This window comes from Candoia aspera, chromosome 16, assembly GCF_035149785.1.
Source record: "Candoia aspera isolate rCanAsp1 chromosome 16, rCanAsp1.hap2, whole genome shotgun sequence".
NCBI classification, from domain to species: domain Eukaryota; kingdom Metazoa; phylum Chordata; class Lepidosauria; order Squamata; family Boidae; genus Candoia; species Candoia aspera.
The window spans coordinates 10,713,366-10,732,655 of record NC_086168.1 but is presented as its reverse complement, the minus strand read 5'-3'; the positions used below and the strand labels follow the sequence as shown (position 1 = coordinate 10,732,655).

The 19,290-nt window shown below is 54.7% G+C and overlaps 2 protein-coding genes across 7 annotated transcripts in view; one reads left to right on the top strand and one right to left on the bottom strand.

Moving 5' to 3' along the window:
* Positions 1-74: 74 nt before the first annotated feature.
* CIZ1 (CDKN1A interacting zinc finger protein 1) lies at positions 75-17,189 on the bottom strand. Its single transcript, XM_063316468.1, has 17 exons — positions 16,781-17,189; positions 14,504-14,555; positions 13,133-13,639; positions 10,572-10,684; positions 8,260-8,429; positions 7,607-7,724; positions 6,754-6,808; positions 6,197-6,276; positions 5,796-5,872; positions 5,364-5,540; positions 4,782-4,912; positions 4,078-4,162; positions 3,869-3,982; positions 2,735-2,899; positions 2,127-2,196; positions 1,128-1,249; positions 75-666 (listed from the first exon to the last, which is right to left on the bottom strand). The coding sequence occupies exons 1-17, from the start codon at positions 17,187-17,189 to the stop codon at positions 172-174; spliced, it is 2,940 nt and encodes a 979-aa protein (XP_063172538.1). The 3' UTR covers positions 75-171.
* A 48-nt stretch (positions 17,190-17,237) lies between these two features.
* Positions 17,238-19,290, top strand: part of DNM1 (dynamin 1) — a 62,617-nt gene continuing 60,564 nt past the window's right edge. For 4 of the 6 annotated variants that reach the window (XM_063316541.1, XM_063316540.1, XM_063316539.1 and 1 more), the window contains exon 1: positions 17,239-17,421. In XM_063316541.1, the coding sequence (XP_063172611.1) occupies positions 17,261-17,421 (161 nt within the window). In that variant the 5' untranslated portion in view covers positions 17,239-17,260. Of the gene's footprint in view, positions 17,422-19,290 lie in introns of all 6 variants that reach the window. The other 2 variants (XR_010068794.1, XR_010068795.1) reach the window with 1 other exon arrangement.

The following is a 19,290-nucleotide window of genomic DNA, read 5'->3' as shown; positions in this document are numbered from 1 at the left end:
ATGGGAAGTCCTGCATCGAAGACAGAAAAGCTGTAGGGCTTTTAATTTTTTTTTTTTAAACAACAAACCTCAGGAAAACTAGAACATCTCTTTATCTCTAAAAGTCGAAGGTGGAGGGAGGGAGTGCTCAGGAAAATCTACAGGCGAGGAATCCCTCTTTTGCCGTAACTCTCATCTCGCCCGGCGCCAGCTTGACCGCCGACAGGCAGAGACCGCCTCCCCATCAGCCAGCGTGGGAGGCTCCCTGTCCCAGCTGCCTGCGCCTTGGCGTGGCGCGGCGTCCCCTTGGTCAGCTGACGCAGAATCTACGGCCGCCTTTTGCTGAGTTTCCGGACTAGGCCGCTCTCCTGGGGTGCACAGTCCGGCCCCCTCCCCTGGCACGCCAGGGTCTTGCCCCAAGGAGTCGTCGCTCACCGGCGACGGGCTGCATTTCTCATCAATGGCAGGAGCCCCGCAGATATCCTCCGTTTCAAAGTCTCCCGGGCATCTCCGGGTGGCCCCGGGGGGGGCCCCCAAGGTTGTAATTCTCCTGTGTCCAGTGACTGCCTCTTCTGCATCCTGCATCTTAGCTGAGGGGGGAGCTTGTCGGTCGGTCACCCCCTGCGGGGGCTGCGGGGGGGCCTCTGCGTGCACAGCCGTGGCCTGGAGCTGGGAGGCCCTGTATCTCTGCAGGCAGAAGGGAAGTCAGCACTAGATCTCGAAAAGGCCCGGGGCACGGACGGTCGTGAACCCAATCTGTGCCGTCCCAATGTTACGGGAGCGCGTTAGTCCTCGTGGGAACACACACAACTAGGGCGGAGATTCAGCAGCTGAATAGTCAAGGTTCTGCCACAAGCATTTTCAGGCACCGAGAAATTGCTGGGGGGGGGGGTATTTTTCAAGGCACAGCAAAGCAAACTCCGAAAGGCCCCACCCACCGGAAGATGCCTGAACAGTGCTCAGATTTCCAGGGCCGCAGAGAAGAACATCAGCCGGCACAGAATGGCTGCCGAGCTCTGGGCTAAAGAGTGGCTTGACCCGGAAAGGCACGCTGGGGAAGTTGCGGGGTCGCCCCCGCTGGGAGGAGACGGGAGTCACAGAATTAGCAGAGGGGGGGAAGGCGAACGCGAGGCAGCCGGGGGGCTCACCTGCAGGTTCTCGAAATGCATCAGGGACTTGCAGTGGGCGAGCCGCGTGGCCGAGTCGCTCGAGTAGAATTTGTGGCACAGCCGGCAGAGGAAACCTGCCACCGGGACCAGGAAATCCAGGCCTGCAAAACAAGGGAGGAGAAGGGAAGGCGCAGATCAGGCCCGGTGGATACAGATAACTGTAGCGTGGGAAAGAGAAAACTCAAGATGCGGGTAGTCCTCGCTTAATGACTGCAATTGGGACCTGAATTCTGGTTGCTAAGCAAAGCGGTCATTAAGCAAATTGGACCCGATTTTACCACCTTTTTTTGCGGCGGTTATTAAGCAAGCCATGAGGTCGCTAAGCAAATCATGTGGTTCCCTGTTGATTTGCTTGCCAGAAGCCGGCCAGGAAGGTCAAAAATGGCAATCACGTGACCATGGGATGCTGCGACGGTCGTAAATGCGAACCGGTTGCCAAGCGCCCAAATGGTGATCGCGTGACTGCAACAGTTCTAAGTGTGAGAACTGGTTGTAAGAAGATCCTGGGGTTTACGCTGGTCTTTGTAGGGCCCCTGCCCTCTGCAAGCCGATTATCAAAGGAAGCTGTGGGTAGGGGGCAAGAGAAACGCACTCTGCATATGCTCAAGGAGCCACCAATTGCTCTGTTTCATCCCTGCTGACAGCAATAAATGCAGAATAACCCTCACAAGCCCACGAAAAGTGTCAGTCCATGTGCGGCTGGTCCGTGGTCCGAGCTTCCCCCCACCCCAGTTCAGGGCTGGGCGTTATGGGAGTTGAGGTTTACCCTGTATTTGTTTAGCATTGCCGCAAGAAGGATGTGATCTTCCGCTTAGCGAGAAAAGGCGAACTGGGCCAAACCCAAGGGGGTGGGGAAGATGGGGGCGTTTCAACCCAGGACCGGCTTGTCATCCTGCTGAGCCTCTGCAGCTGGAAACACAGAGGAGGCAAGAAGACACACACACACACACACACAGAGCGCCAACAAGGTTCCCTTACCATAGACAGTGTCTGGACAATACTCAGCGTTTCCTCCTGGGTCTTCCACAGATGCTTCTCTCTGCCCAACCTGTGAGTAGGGAGGTGAGAAATGAGAGTCCTATGTTAGATGCTGCAGTCAGAAAGATGGGGGATTCTGTTCTCAGGCTTTGCAGGAGGGCATAAGGAGGAGGTTTCTTGGTCTGGGTTGACGGGTGCTTTGTCCCCCCTTCATATCTATGCTGCTCAGCTGGCAAGGATGTGTGTGTGTGTGTGTGTAGATGGTCCCCAGCTCTCAGAGATGCTTCCTGGCCACCCCGATGAAGAAACATTTCCAAACACCCAGGGCATCCCCTGTAGACGGCCTTGAAAGAAAATATGCAGAAGCTATTACAGAAACAAAGACAGAAAACGTCCCTTAAGCCCTGGGAACGGAGACAGTCTGTGGAAGAGGCAAGGCTTAGACCCCCTTAGAGTCAAGGGGGTCCCAGAGGGAGGGGAGGAAAAGCCCACGCAGGCCTGTAAGGTCCAGTTATTACAGCCCACGTCAATAAAGCTGAATTCTGAACTTCCCGGGGAGCCCTTCGCCCCATCCCACCTTGCAAACAGACAGAGTGGAAAACCCCCACCTGCGGATTCAGAGCCTCCGCCGAGTCCAGCTGGTCCGCCTCCCCAGCTTCCTCCTCTTCCTCCTCCTCTTCCTCGTCCTGCTCTTCGAAGCATCCCACGGCGTCTACCGTGATCAGCTCCTCCGAGTCTTCGGGTCCGCCCAGCTCTTTCTCGGCCAGCCTCGCCTGGCCACGTGCAGGAAAGGACGGAGTTGGGAGGGAGGGATGGACAGACAGGCAGGCAGTAAGGAGAACTGATTTGGGAACAAGGAAGCCGCACGGAGTTCCTGGGGAGGGGGTGGTGGCTGCTGCCTTCAGGGCAGACCTATCAAGGGGTCCCAGATCCTCTCTTCTCATCATCTTTTGGGTATCGAAAACAGACCCATTCATTTGCTCTCCTTCCTTACCATGAAGCCAGATGGCCAAATAGCCCACTGTGACCACAAGGACAGGTCCCACCCCTCCCTCCACACCATGGATCAAGGGGGGACGACCACCTTATTGCATTGCGTGAGCCACAAAAAGATGTGAGCCACAGAGGGTCGTATGAACCCCAATCAGACCACGCATCCACCAGGTTAAATTTTCTCGGCTCCATCAGCAGAGCCGTAGGCCGTCAAAACCCAGCCAGTGGTCCTTTCTGCCCCATAAATTTTAATGTTTTTATTTCTAAACATCTAGAGTTGGGTGGTGTATAGATTTAACAAATCCTCCATGAAAGAGCTGGTCAGAAAGAGCAGAAAAATAACCCTCAGGGTTTCAGAATTCCCTGCCCAAGGCCAGGGGCATCACACACCCTTCTTGTGCCCGCTGCTGTCTCGGTGACCAGTGAGGAAGGAAAAAGGAGGCAGACCTGTCCAGATTTTGAAGGTTTTATGGGATCCCAGGTGCTTCCCAGAGAAACTGGGCAAGACTCCAGTTGGGGAGATTATGTGCCACCAAAATCCCTGGCAAGGGGTCCTTCAGGGTTAGTGCACGATTGGATCAAGCCGAGTGTGCAAATGACACTATTTTACGCAGGGGAAGCTTTACTGCTCACGCTGGAGAATCCCAGATTTCTTTAATCACTTACAGCTTTTCTCAGGCCCTAAGCACAGCCCAACCCCTCCCGTTCCCCCCAGAAACTGGTCCTGGGGCCCCTCCTTCTCCTCTGACCTCTTTGGCCTTCTGCTTATGCTCCAGAGACTTCATGTGCTCCACAAACTTGCGGGGAGTTTTGAAGTAACGGCTGCAGACGGTGCAAAAGGGGCGGAGGAAACGTTTGGCCAGCTGGAACAAGAAGGGAAAGGAAGGGGGGAATATTTAGGCCCACCGGACGGCCGCCTCCCGTTTTCCAAATCCGCAGCGCGTCCGGCAGCTGCTACCTTGTGTTCTTGAGTCCGACGGTGCCTGATCAGGTCCCCTCTGAAGTTCAGCTGGCAGGTGTTACACCAGCGTTGCTGGTTCTCCCTGCAAGAACCAGGGCATCTCAGTGAAATCAGGAAACCCACCCTCTCCCTCTCTCTCATCACAAATTCCTGGGCACTAACTCAGGAGGGTCCCTCCAGAGCCTCTTGCTCCGCCCATTATGCAGCTGTGGGCTACGCTCCCTCTTATCTGACCTTTCCCTGAGACAGCAAGTAACTCAGTTCTGGGGGGAAACCTGCTTGACTTCACTCACACAACCTCTTTGGTAGCCTGAGGGATTTGACCTTCTGGTTCTCGCTGCAGGGCAAGGCAGGTGTCAGCCTTACTGGGTAGACCAGACAGGAAACACGGCCAGATGAGCTAATTCTACTTTATTCTAAGGCTACATTGACAGAATCTTGCAAGCCGGAAAGAACAAATCTCCCGCCGTCTCCTTTACAGTCCGAGAACTTAGGGACGGTCCCTTCTGAGCCTCTTTCTCCACCCATTATGCAGCTGTGGGCTATGCCCTCTCTTATCTGACAGTTCCCTTGGCAGCATCTCTTCGCCCAGTCTCCCAAGGTCATTCCCACATACCATTACAGCAAGGGAGCACACATTACTGGTGTGTGTGTGTGTGTGTGTGGTCCCTCCAGTGCAACGCTTTACCCCCCACACCTACCCGTCTCTCTCTGCAGGCAGTGTCGGCTCCTTTGCCATAGGCAGCAGGGAGACAAGGCAGACATTGCTCATCCGCTGGATTTCCTGAAGCCGCTGCTGGTGTTGCACCCCGGCCATGTGAGTCTGGAAATTCTGGAGCAAAACAAGCGGGTGCAAAGCCACACCATCAACCGGTTTACACCATCAGTTAGCTGTTCCATCAACCCAGCCCCTTCCTTTGAAACGGGACCCTCCCAAAAGGAATCCGTGTGTTCAGAAAAGCTAAGCGGAGGAGGAGGCAAGCTTTGATGACCGGGGGCTGCCTGGAACTTTGTGTGTGTGTGGGGGGGAGCCGCTGTGCGTGCCGACAGGGAGCCAGGATTGGTCTTTTTCTCCCGGATTTTTTCCAGGGCAAGCTAGCTTCGTTTTTAAACCACCTTTGCCTTCCCAAGGGCCAGCGTTTTGATCTTGGAAAGAGCACGAACCCGGGTCCTGGTTTCCACCAACAGGCGAGCTTGGAGGGTGCTTGGAGAAACCAAGATGCTTCAGCCTCACCCCCCCTCCGTGAAAGGTCCTGCCCCCTCTGCCCTTCGCCCCTCCGCACCTGTTGGTTACAGCAGTTCATTCTGCAGATGTAGCAGTAGAAGTTCAAGGCGGCCCCGGGGCCGGCGGGCAGGACGGGGTGGGACGGGCCCGGCTTGCGGGCCGTGGTGGTGCTGATCGCCCGGCTCTCGCTGCTCTGCTGGATCGTCACCTTCAACGCACCGGCATTGCTCACGACCTGGTGCACAGTGGCCGATGGAAGGGGCTCTGCTCAAGCTCGCTGGGGCTGGCAGGCCCTTTTGCCCATGGGCAGCCCCCTCCTGCTCCCCCCGGGACCGAAACAGAAAGGAACAACGTGCCCCTCCGGCCACATCTGGACAGCTGCTTCGCGCCCCCTCGGGTCTCTGGGTTTGGACCAAGGAGCAGAAGAGCTAACTGCGAGCCCACCTCCATTTTTTCCCCCTTTTGGGTTCCAAGGTGGCGGCCGGCTCACCTCTGATGTCTTCACCTCCTCTTCAAAGTTCTCCTCCAAAGCATCTGGGGCGACGTCCCCCTCCCCAGGGTCGGCATCTAGGAAAGAGAGACTGTGGGGTTCACCAGACACAGAGGAAGGGAAGGTGGACTCTTCTTGGCTGCACTCAAGCGAGCAAAAGCCGAATCTCTCGGGGACGCTTCCCTGCCCCGAGCAGCGGCTGGATTGGATGGCCTCCGGGGGCCCCTCCTTATAGCTTCATGGTAGCCATCCAGTCTAGCCCCTGCTGGGGGGCTTCGAGGCATTTTAAAAATATTCTTGTGTGTTGGGTTACCGTGAGCTGCTGAGGGTCTGTTTCGGATTACTGTGGGGCAGGCATCTGGTGGATAAAGGAACGGTTTGGGGCACCGCAGGGCCCTTACCCTCCAGCTGAGATTCGGCGCCAGCCTCTTCTGCGTCGGGAAGGTCTGTTGTACCTCCAGAGTTGGAGATTTCTGCTTCACTGGCAGAGAGAGGAGAAAGAAGGCACCATTAGGAGAAATTCAGAGCAGGGCCGACAGGCAACGTCAGGAGCAGCTTCAACAGGGTAGCGGAAGGGAGCAAAAAGAACTAGAAATCTGTCGACAGCGAGGTTCCAGTAAAAAATGCCCGTTTTTAACCACGCACAACGTCCTGCTCATCCTCACATGCCTCCTCGGAACACAACTCGCAAGGCAGTTGAGGCTTCACCTCATCATCTAAATCAGTGTTTCTCACACCTGGCCGCTTTAAGATGTGTGGACTTCAGATAATAAGAAATGATAATTAACAAATAATAATAAATGGCCTTTTTTTTTTTTACCCCCGCTATAGACCTTCACAGGTAGTCCTCGACTTACAACCATTCATTTAACGACCGTCTGAAGTTATGACGGCGCTGAAAAAAGGGACTTAAACTCAGTCCTCGCACTTACGACCGTCACAGCATCGTAATCATTACCTTCGGAGCTGCTTGGCTGCTGGCTCACCATTCCGAGGGGATTCTAGGGGGGTCTCTGCAAGGCCAGAAAACAAACTTATTACAGGCTTCCAAATACAGCAGTTGTAGGAGCCAAATTCTCGTTTTCATGCTTGTTTGTTTTTCTGCATTCTACATTCTGTACTTCTGTTTTATTGGTGCTTCCATATTTCAAATTTTGTATTTTATGGCTCTGGGCCAGTAAATAAATGAATGAATCGGGCTTCCTCATTCTGGGCTGACATGGTGACTTTTTAGGATATGTTGGACTATAGTACCCAAACCCTCACGAACCACCATTCGCTGGCTGGGCATGATGGGTGTGGTAGTCCCCAATATCACCGGATAACGTGGTTCTCTGGTGTCCCTCCCACCTTATTTTGTTTAGCTTATTCACCCAAAATCCTGGGTGGAATGTATTTATTGTTTATTTTACGGGTTTGTTAAAAAAGGATTAAACCTCTCTGGGAGGTTTGCGATGCAACAGTGTGTTCTGTCTGCTGTGGGCCCGGCCCATTCCACAAATCCAGCTGTTGTGGAGTGTCAATTACAGTTTATGGTTCAGCAGGTTGCGTGAACCCAGCCAGTTATGGCTTATGTAAAAAGTCATAATGAACACACCCTTAGAGCAATAGGCGAGCTCAGTCGAAAGGGAACTTAGTTATAAATCCAATTTTTTTTAAAGAAAAGCCTGGTTTTTCCTCCCTTCCCACTCCGATCGGGGGCCCAAACATTCCTTCCTTGTCAAATATCTCAACTGCAGGCCAAATCAGCCTCTGAAGACTCTCGCAAGGATCTGACCCCTTCTGAGCAACCAAGAGGTCCATCACTGCACCTGACGGCGGAGAGCCAGGCCGCTTTCCCACCAGTGCAGCCCCCTCCTCGCCTTGCCCTTGAGCGGATGATGACGCGCCGTCTGCCTCTCGCTTCCTCTCCGCGATCCTCGGAAAGTCCTGCAGTTGAACGGGCAAGAAGGGGTTTAAAAAAACAGGGAGATGAATGGCAAGGTGGGCTTCTCATTATTTCTTCTGCAGACCGCTGTTTTGGGGGCAGAAAAGCAGAGGAGCCATTGAAGGGGCAAAAACAACAACACAGAAAGGGCTAAACACTTCCAGTTGGGAAAAAAAATGCATTTTTCTGCATTTTCTGCTGAGCTCGGCAGCGGCAAGAGCAGGAAATCCACATGCTTCGTTCTGATTTTACTGTACGCCTGAAGGAACTGAACGGGCTTGAAGCCAGCAGAGAATCGGATAAAAGGATGGGGAAAATATGGAATCCATCAGGGCTGTCGCTGAAGGACAACAGGCATCGTTGTCACGAGAAGCCGGAGTAGCCGAGCGGCTGAGATGGCTGGATCTGGACCAGGGAGACGGAGGATCCATCCACCCCTCAACGGCCAAGCTCACCAGTGTTTCTCTCTTGACCCTGACTACCCCGCAGGGGCGTTGTTCACGCAAGGAAGGAGCCAAGGTCCATGAACAAGCTCACCTTACGGAAGGCCCGATTCTGGCGAGGAAATGGGAGGGCCGAGAAAGCCAGGTGGGGGGGCTTGAGGGAGACCCCCACCGGCGGGGGGCCCAGCAGAGAATGCCTCGTGGCCTGGGGGAAGAACTGCTGCAGCACAGGTGCGGCGGCCACATTGAAGCCTCTTAGGTTACCTGTCAAGGCCCCAAAAACAGGGAAGGGAAGAGAAAGAGACAAATTTGGGGCACCCCAAACATGGCTGGCTGCTCCCCTCGATTCTTGCCCTCAAAGAACTTCCCAGCCGCTGTTCAACAGAGAGACAGACAAAGAAAGGCTTGCACGATATCTGGGATTCGAACGGGGTTGCTATTGGGATGGGCGGTACGGGCCTCCCTTCCGGGAGGTGTCTTGAACCCAGGACCCCGCAGTTCAGGGAGTTAAGCCAACCAGCGCTGGGCGTGTTGGCCCCAGGAAGTCAACCCTCCCAACCAGGACAAGACAATGCAGGAGGACGGATTCCAGGAAGAAGCAGACGGCAATTCGGACAGCGTAAGGACAGGAGGATGGCCACGAAACAGGTGCGGCGGACACGATTTGAGACGGAACTCCGCATCTGGGACAAGGAGGAAGAATTGCCTCTTGCTTTATGGCAGCAACTCCAGGCACACTGGACCACAATTCGCAACCCACACAGACAGTGGAAGCTGATATCCAAGTTGCCAGGAGGGCACCGGCTTGAGGAACTGTGTTTCCGCGGCTGAAATTGCCAGGAAAGGGGCACCTGCTGAATTATTCACCGACCTGCTCTCTTCTCAAATGTCTGGGCATCAGATATTCTGAAACGTAAACCCAGAGGACGCTCCAGGTTCAGATCACGCAGCGGAAAACTCACCTGATGAACGCCGACCGCAGAAAAGGATCTCGAGGACTGCGTTTTTATTTTTTATTTTCCGAAGCTCGCGAGTTACAGCAGGTCGCTGGTCTCTTGCGCTCCCAGGAGCCAAGAACGGCAGCCGCAAGGTTACACGGATCTTATAGGTCCGTGAAAACCGGAGCATCGGTGGACGCTCATCAAGACATGCCTTACAGCTGATAGGGAAACGGGATAATTCTAAGGGAGACCCGGGCACCCTTCAGGGGGTGAAGACATTACGGACCCATTCTTTGAAAAAAAACAGCCTTGCGGCTTTGATATACGAGAAGCAGTGAGGCTCTCAGTTATTCTAACAAGATGATCCTGCATTTTACCGGAGAAGGAGGAGAGAGCCAACAAAGTGCAGCTGCACCTTCTTTTCAATTCTATCGGCATTTAATAACCAATTAGCTTCATAGCAAGAATTTCATAGTTAAAGGAATCACTGGAGGACACAGGTCATCCTCATTTAGCGACCACAATTGGGACCGGCAACACGGTCGTTAAGCAAGGCGGTTGCTAAGTGAAACCACAACTGTTTCCTAACTTCAGCTTTCCTTTGCTTTACAGACCTGCGAAGGTCGTAAATGCGAGGACTAGTCGCAAGGTGACTTTTTCATCACCGTTGTAACTGCGAACTGTTACTGTACGAGGCAGTTGCTAAATGAGGACTACCTGTATGTCACACTGTATAAAAATTGATTATAAAATGATCAATATGAATAATCACTTGGGGTGGGAGAGGCAATAGTTCCTCCTGGGGCTGGCTAGTATCATACAGCCCTCCCCAAGAATGACATCTTGGGGAGCGCTTCTTAGATTCTGCATTTATTGTATTTATTTTATTTTTATTTATACTGGCTGTTGTTGTTATAATTGTATTTTTATGGCTTTAATTATGGATTTCATTGTGAACCACCCAGAGTCCCCCTTTTTGGGGGAGATGGGCGGTGATATAAATTTGAATAATAAATAAATAAATAAATAAGTCAAGCTTATTCTTCTTCCAACCCCCCTTCCCTCCAGAATCACAAAAAATGCAGCAATCAGCTGCCTAACGTCTCAACTGTCGACCCCACAGGAGAAAAGCAGCCAGTCTGGAGGAGGATTAAAAACACATGGAGAAGCAGATGTGCCCCACGCCAGGAGAAAAGAGCTAAGCCATAAACCAGGGTTTAGAAAGTGCAAGGCTGGCTTCGCATCACGGCACACCTGAACACACCCCATGACAGTTTAGGCTTCATAGACTAGTTTTAAGAGAGATTAAAGTTTGAAATTGACATTGAAATTGACACTGACACTGAAATTGACACTGACGTTGAAATCAAGGTTCTCAGGATCCCTGCACATAACCTTGGCCAAGGTGCTGTTTTGATCTGGGCTGAAGGAAGGGAAAAAACGGAGAAATCGGGAGAAACCGTACCTTGCATTTGCTGGATGAGCAGGGCTCGCTGGAGCACGGGGTTGGCGTTGAGGAGCGATGCGGGACTGGCTGCCTGCAGGGTGAGCATCTGCTGCTGAGACAGCGTCACCGCTCTGGGAACAGAAGGGGCAGAAAGGGCCAAAATATTTGGAAACCTCTCACTCGGAAAGAGAAAGCATCGGATTCCAAGAATATTGGGTCAGAGAGCAAAGGTGACCTTGGACATCTCAGGTAAACCTCTTTTTTTTTTTGAAAAGTGACCTTAGGGGTTGCAAGGTGACCCCTGAGCTGGTGCAGAGACCCTCACACCGAATTACAACTCCCAATCTGAGCCTTTAGACAGGACGAAGCTCCCGCAGAAGCGTCTTCCTTGCCCAAGGTCATGATTCTTATTAGAAATGCATCTCATTTCAGAGGCTTCTGAAAACAAGGGAGCAATTACAGGCAGTCTTCACTGAACAACCATTCATTTAGTGACAGTTCGGACTTACGACGGTGCTGAGAAAACTGACTTACGACTGGTCTTCACACTTATGACCGTCGCAGCATCCCTGTAGTCACACGATCATGATTTGGGTGCTCGGCAACCGGTTCACATTTATGACCATCGCAGCATCCTGTGGTCATGTGATTGTAATTTTCGACCTTCCTGGCCAGTTTCTGGCAAGCAAATCAATGGAGAACTGCATGATTTGCTTAACGACCATGTGGTTCACTTAACAACCACCACAAAAAGGTCATAAAATCGGGACATATTTGCTTAATGGCCGCTTCACTTAGCAACCAAAATTCCAGTCCCAATTGTGGTCATTAAGCGAGGACTACCTGTAATGCTGGAGATGCAGGCTGACTTCCACCACCCAGTTTTTTCAATGGCCATTCGTGGGTTTCTTATTTAGACTATTAAATGGTGTAAATGCAAGATGGTTGGTTTCCACCAATGGCCCACTTGCCCAGCCCGGCATCACTCAGCAGCAACAAAGCCCGTTGTTCCCATAAAGTGCAAATAAACTCAGATGCAGTAAAGCCCAGGAAAGGACAGAAAGAGCATCCAGCTGTGGTTGGCAAGCTGCACAGCTGCCTACCTGAAAGCCCCTCCAAGATGGACGCTCCTCGCTTGGTGCTTTTCACCCTGGGGCTGCCCCCCAAAAGACACCATTGCATCTTTTTTTTTTAGGAACCCTAATCCACTGCTGCAATCCTGGGGCCCAGGCTCATCCCAGAACCCCAGTCCCAAATTCTTCACATCTATTCGAGCTTTCTTTTGGGCCCACGGCACAGACCCAGGTTCATCGGTCCCGCCAAACGCTGAATTCCCAGCTCTGCTTCCCAAAAGCCTTGCGGGGCTCCAAATGACGGCTGGTCCAGTTCCCCTCGCAGGCCATGTGTCGGAGAGCAGTGCACCGGGTGTCTCCAGTGAGTTTTCCTAGGCAGCACGCAATAATCCACAGCGTGGGCAGCTCCATCACAGAAGGCCCACTGGGGGAGCCTCTGATGGGACAGCTGGCAATCTCTCTCCCCGTCCAGGACTAGATCATCAAATTCCAGGCAGAAACCTGCCTTCTGCAGATGGGATCATTTGTCCTTCGGGATCAATGGGTCACCCTGAGTAGCAGCAATCCCCCGCAAGAATTGACGAGGTCCCACCCGTGTCACCAGGAGACCCCCAGAATTGAGCCTAGCACCCTTTCCTTTATGCTGTGGGATGCGGGGGGCCAGGAGAGCTTTCCCTGAGACACCCCACTGCCCCCCAACCTCACCGGAAGGGCGGCTGAAAGCTGTCCACGGCTGGGGAGCACTGTTTATGTTGTCTCAACGCTTCGGAAAGTGTTCGGTCCCCAAGGGCCACGCCAAGCCTGGAGGACCAGGGTGGGAACCTCTGAGTTGGTGAAATGCAGCCTCTTCTGCGCCCCCCCTCTGCAGCAAAACTTCTGCAATTCCTTTGCATGTCTTGCATGCCTCCCCCCACCCCATCCTCAGGTGTCTGTCTGCTGGAGATACTGAGCCCCCTCCCTCCAAAAAACGTCCATCAACCTCAGCCAGCTTCCTTCCTAGGGGGATTGATGGGAATTGTAGTCCAAAGCGCCCGGAGCGCCGGTGAATGGGGAAGGTCTGCCATCCTTTTTCACGGTGGGGGTGTCAGAGATCGCAGGCCAGGCTATCCGCGCGGGGGACTTGGGGGGAATCCTACTTAGGTGAGCGGGGGCGGGGGGGGTCGGTCTGCGCTGGCCGGGGATGATGGGCACGGCAGTCTCGGATAGCCTAGTCCGAGCGGCAGGACGGGAGGAACGAAGTTGGGGGACGGGCCGTCCCCTCCAGCGGAGGGCAGCTGGGCGGCGCGGTCCAGCCGCCTCGGGGGGCGCCAGCCCGGCTGCAGAGGGCCGGCGGCGGGGGAGCCCCGCCGGGCCCCCCCAAAGTCGCGCCGCGGCCCCGGGCCCCGCCGCGGGCGCGCGCAGCAGCCGGGCACCCAGGCCGCGCGGTTGCGCGCGGGGCCGGCCGGCCGGCCGCGCGGGGGGGGCGCCGCCCGGCCCGGCCCGACCCCGGCCCCGCGCAGGGCTTACCGGCTGGGCGGCGGCGGCGGCGGCGGCTGGAGGAGCTGCTGCAGGCGGAGCAGGTGCTGCTGGCCGAACATGGCTGCGCGCCGCGGGGCGGAAGGCGCCGCGCAGCCCCGGGAGGCGGACCGGCAGCAGCGCCGGCCTCGGCGGGCGGCGGCGGCGGCGGCGGCAGCTCCGGCTCTTCCGGGCTCGGGAGCGCGCCTGGGGGCGGGGGCGGGGGCGGAGGGGCGCGGCGCGGCGCGGCCCCGCCCGCAGGAGCGCCCGGGCCGTTGCCGCCGCGAGGGGCCGCCCTTGGGGCCGCCGGGGAGCGGCCGGGGAGCCCGCTCCGAGCCCCGGCGCCGGGCGGAGGGGGCGGCTGGCCGGCCCCCGCGAAACCGGCCGGCGTCCGAGACCGTCCGGTGCTGCCGCGCGGCGGGGAAGGGCCCGGCCGAAGCCCTCCGCGGTGCCGCCCGCCCGCGCACCGCTCCGCGGGGCTCTCCTGGCGGCCACAGCAGCGTCGATCGGCCGCCCTGCCTGCCCCCCCAGTATTGGGATGGCGACAGCTCAGTCTGTCTGTCGGTCTGTCCCTCCACCAGTCATCCGTTCCATGTCTGCCTACCCACCTACTGCCTATTAGCTGGCCCCAACTCTGTCTGTCATCCATCCATCCATCATCCATCCATCCATCCATCCATCCATCCTACACCACAAGGGAATTTAAGATTCATGGGCATCAAAGCCACAAACAGGAGGCGGTAAATTCCCCGTTTTACAACAAAGTGTAAGTTAAGAACAACGCACACAGCCGTGTGTCAGGCCCACTATCACACATTCCCAAAGCTGGTATCTGAGCAAAGAATGCCTGAGATCCTACGGTGGTGTGAAGACACCACTGAACACTGGAGGGCCTTAATCTGAATAATTACACACAGGGGCCTTGTTTTCGTGTCCATATTTTTCTTCAGAGCTGCTTAGATTTTTTTTACTACTTTTTTCTTTTTTAAAAATTAATGCTCTGGTCGCTCTGCTTCGGCCCATTTCCCCTCTTCGGCTCCATTTAAACAGGGGCAGTCATGCCCCTGCTTGCATTCTTCGAGAGCATTCTGCAGCCCTCGGCTTGCACTTATTCTAATTAAAAAATAAACATGCTGACAATCTCTAATGATGTTGGCTAGATCCAGATTATGGTATCATTCCCTTGATGGGGGATACAGGTGGCGTGGAGAATGATCTTGCTTAAAAATAATAAATTCTACTGGACACAATTTCATGGCTACTATTGTGACTGTGCACAATTAAAAAAACAAATTCCTGACCTTTCCCTCTCTTCCATAACTTGAGGGTTTGTTTTCAAGTGGCTGCATAAATTCTGCTCCCTGGGAGGTGATGTTTTGGCACCTTGAGAACTGAGACGCCATCACTCCGTGCTTGCCAGCTCGCTTCCTTCTACCTACAGGAACAAATCAACGCCAAGAGGCTTAATTTAGAACGGCCTCCGCGGAAGGTAGAGATGCTGGGGACCCACGCAGGCCCTCGCACCTCCACCTGGACGTTGCCAGCTGCCACTAGATGATACGCAGCCGGAGTGAAAGCAGAACAGCCTTGCAGCGGTACCCAAAGTTTAAAAACAAAAATCCCGATGGCTGTTGCCATGTCAACTGATCTTGCGTCCTTGCTTGGGGAAGCTGCTGCAAAAATTCTGATTGAGGCAAAATGTTAGGTCTTCTTGGCCCTGGCAGATCCAGTGCCGGCCCTACCGTTGGGCATAGCAAGATTCCCTTCTGTTTAGTGGACAAATCTTACAGCCTCTTATCCTGCCTTATCTGAGCCAACGGTGTTGGGGTAAGAGAAGGACATCCCCCATCAGAGGTGAAAAAGGGTCAGACTTCCCATGAACCCCTGTCCTATCTGAGGATGCGCGTGTCACCCTTCACTTTGCAACAAGCCATCTTCCCATTCGTAACTGTTTTTGAATTCCAAGAACCTTATACAGGTAGTCCTCGTTTAATGACTGCCCCGTACGGCGACTGTTCAAAGTTATGACTTGATGAAAAAGTAGCTTTTCAACCAGTTCTCGCATTTGTGACCTTTGCAGGGAAACTGAAGTCAGATTGTAAGCACAATCAAGGTTTCGCTTAGCGACTGCTTCACTTAAGAATTGAGTTGCTGGTCCCAGTTGTGGTCACTAAACAAGGACTACCTGTAGAACACTAGGGGAAAGGCAGATGGATCTGGGAACTCCGCAGCACCCAGGAAGGAATTTATAGGCATCAGGGCCACCTTTTTAGCAGCAGAGAATACAGTATTGATCCTATGCTCGTCTGAATTGAAATCATCCACCTGGATGTCTGAAAAGGTTGTATATGACCATCAAGGGCAATGTTTCTCAATCTCAGGGACTTTAAGGAGTGTGGACTTCAACTCCCAGAATTCCCCAGCTGGCTGGGGGAATTCTGGGAGTTGAAGTCCACAGGTCTTAAAGTCCCTGAGATTGAGAAACACCGATCTAGGGTCTAACATTATCAAACCAAATCCCTGCTTCTGGAGTTTGCTAGTTTTTGATGGTGCTTAATGACCCTTAATAACTCAAGCGGGTCTCTTCTGTCAATCCTAAAGCACCCAACTTGCTTTTTTTCCAGCCCTGCGCTGCTTGCATTTAGCGTTTCTCAGCAGGACTTCCATCTGGGCTCAGCTTCCGAGCTTCATTTTTAACCACACAAAAGGACAGAACGGTCCTGCCAGATGGCTCCCAGCGATGGGTGTCGAGGGAAGCTGGATTCTCAAATAGAGAGGGGGGACTGTTTCAAGAAAAGACCTTTTCCATCCCAAAGCCGCGGATGGTTCCCCTCCGGCACAACCAGCGCAACACCAAGGATGGAGAGGCGGAAACCAAGAACAAATTGTACTTGCTGGGAAGCAGATTAAAAACAAAAAAACAAAAATCAGGGCCTGGGTGCAATTCTGTGAAAATGACCTAATTCACTGGGGGAACTTGTTTCCTGTTACAAGATGCTGATACTCTGTAACACATTTCAGCTTGTTTGTTTGTTTGTTTGTCTGGACAAGTTTCTAGTCCCTCGCATGACACATCCTCCATTTCCAACAAGCCACGATTCCCGCAGAGCAAAAACACAGACTGGAGAATCGGTAACCAGGCTACTCCAGTTGCAGAACGGATATTTATCCCTCCCTTCCACCAAGGGAGGATTCCAGGGAAGCAGAGTTGGTTCTCCCTCTGCTCGATTTAATTTTCACAACAGTCCTGTGAGGCAGGACAGCTTTGGCAATAAGGAGCAGGCCAAGAAGGCACCGTTGAACCTCTGCCAAGCCCAGCCCATCCTGCCAACGAAGATAGAGTTTTGATTTGGAAAATGAGCTTCTTTTTAACCATGCCCCCTTTTTGCCCCCAGGGATTTCACATAAAAAACAAGCCCCGTTTCTGTTCTTCCCCTCCAGTCTCTCCCCTCCTGGCTGAGTTCCCACGTGAGGTTGCCCCGCAAAGGATGGTACCCGGGTTCCCCGCATTAACTAAATCCCCTGACTTCTCACCACGCGCTGAACCCCAAACGAAGCCACGCAACAGGGGTTCCCACCCGCAAACCCACCCTCCTCGCCCTCCCGCCCGCCCCCCAGCCAGCCAGCCCCCCAGCCAGCCAACCGGGCTGACCGGCGCACCCCCGGAGACCCCCGTGCGAATCCTCCCTCGCCTCGCCGCCGCAGGGGCGAAGCCGAACCGGGTGGTCGCGCGGGGAATGCTTCGGGGACCGGCGCGCCCGGCTCGGAGGGGGGCAGCCAGAACTACAACGCCCATGATGCTCTCCGGGTCCGGCTCCCGCCTGCCCGCTAGCGGCCGCCGCGGGAACGCGCGCTCCCAGCCCGGCGAGGACCCAGGTAGCGAGCGGCGGAGCTGCCAGCCGGCGGTCGGTCGTGGCGCGCTCGTCGGCTGCCGCAGAGCGCCGGAGGCCAGCGGGGAGCGCGGCCGGGCAGGCGGCTCGGGGACCTCGGAGGGGCGGACCGGCAAGGGCGCAGCAGCCGGCGCGGCTTCTCCGCGAGGGGCGCGGGACCCCCCGCCGCCGATGCGCATCCCGGGCTCCCCCTGAACGCCGCCGCCGCCGCCGCCGCCGCCGCCGCCCGAGCCGAGGGGCGCCGTCCGTCATGGGGAACCGGGGCATGGAGGACCTGATCCCCCTGGTCAACCGGCTGCAGGATGCCTTCGCCGCCATCGGCCAGAACGCCAACCTGGACCTGCCGCAGATCGCCGTGGTGGGGGGGCAGAGCGCCGGGAAGAGCTCCGTGCTGGAGAACTTCGTCGGAAGGTAAGCCCGGCAGGCGCGCCTTCGCGGAGGGGCTCCGCTGGCAAAAACCCCCCCCCCCGGTTTATTCTTCCCTTCTGCTGTGGCGGGGGGGAGAGGGAAAGTAAAGCCTTTGGGAAGGCGTCTTTGGGGTCGGCAGCTTAATGGCTGATTCCCCCCCCCGGGGGGGGGAACCACTCGGATGATATATGGAAATGCATTGGGAGGCCGAGGCGGGGAGGGGAGGGGGCCCCCTCCCCACAAAAGGGTTCCATCTTTTCCACCCTCCTCCCTCCCTCCCTCCCTCCCTCCCAACTGACACATTGCAGATGCTTTGGGGGGGGCAGGAGAAGCTCGCCTTGCAAAAAAAAGGGGGGGCTTGATTGACAGCTGATGTTCTCCCCATCACCTTGATCCGGATGCTAGACAACCCATACCCTTCCCGTATCAAAATGCAAAAATGCAATATCCAGCACACGATGCTGGAATAAAAAGCGCTAAGCTTGGATTTGAGCTGCAGAGAAACAGGGGCTTATCCAATCCAGCACATTTCAGGAAATTGGCGGGGGGGGGGCGGGTGGCAGCTACAGCAATGCCCACCCCTCTCTTCTTCGGAGGGATTTGCGTGCACGCGCACAGACACACAGACACACACACAGAAAGGAGCCATTTGTTGGAGGCAAGCAGGCTGCGTCGTGATCACGCCTACACTACGTTGTCGCAAGAGATTTAACCGTTATAATCCTAAATGGTTTATTTATCTATCTGGAAGGAGTGCAGACAGGTCCGCTGCAGCTGAGCAACTCTGCAAGAAAAGCTTTTTTCTGTCTCTTTCTGCTTTCCTCCCTCCCCCCTCCCTCCTGGTGCTTCTTTTGGTGGTGGGGGGGAGGAATGCATTGGCCAGAGGGCTATTCCTGAGGATGGTAGCAAGGCACGATTAAAAGGAGAGACTTATGTAAAAAGCCGTGCAGAAGCCTCCCTCTGTTATGTCATCTCAAGAGTGGGCTGAAATATTGCTGGGAGGGGGAAACAGCCCCCGTTTTCAAGTTGCCTCAGATGTTTTCCCAGTATGGGCCCCCGCCGTTCCCATCCTCTTCCTCCTTTTCCAAAAAGGGTGTGATTGAAGCCTCAAAGGGCATCCGTCCTTGTATTAAGTTCTTAGGGTCCTTCTGGATGGCTGGAGGTGAATGTTGTCCACATCCAATGTTGTCCAGTCCCTGTCCTCCCCCGCCCTCCCCGAGAAGTGGAATTTGCTGTTCTTATTTACATGCCTCACCTGGACACTGGCGAGAGACCAGGAATGCCAGATGCCAGCCTTGCCTCCAGATTTTTACCTGGTGCTCACCAAGATGGAGATGGTGGGCGACGTGGGCGGGGAGGAAGAGATACAGATCTCTTGAAAATGAAAATAGAAGTGTCAGTGAGTTTCTCGCCCCTTGGCTTGGAGCTCCGTAGTTGGACCCCCCCCCCCCTGCCAGAAAATGCCAGCAAAACTCCAGTATATTTTCTTTCCTGTGACCTTCATATCTGCCTCTAGGAAAGCCCTTGCAAATGGCAGATTAAGTCCAAGTTCTGAGTAGCCAGCCGCACAGTTTCTGGGAGATGAGGCAGAGCCTGTGCTGAGCCCCTTTTCACCCCTTTGAACGCTGTGAGGAGTGCCCACTGATTCCCCTCCAGAGATAAGCTTTCAAAATGGAACCCTGCTTTCTTCTGCCGGCCCCGTCTTTCCCATCTGCTTCCTGCATGCCACCAGGTTATGCTGTTCTTGGGAAAGAATTCAAAAGGACCAGCTGCAGTCTGGTTTAAGAGCTGAGGAATCTCACTTAAGAGCAGGATTTGGAGGTTCAGGCCCAGATGCAAGATGGCTCTACCTTTGCAGTGGGCCCAAACCGC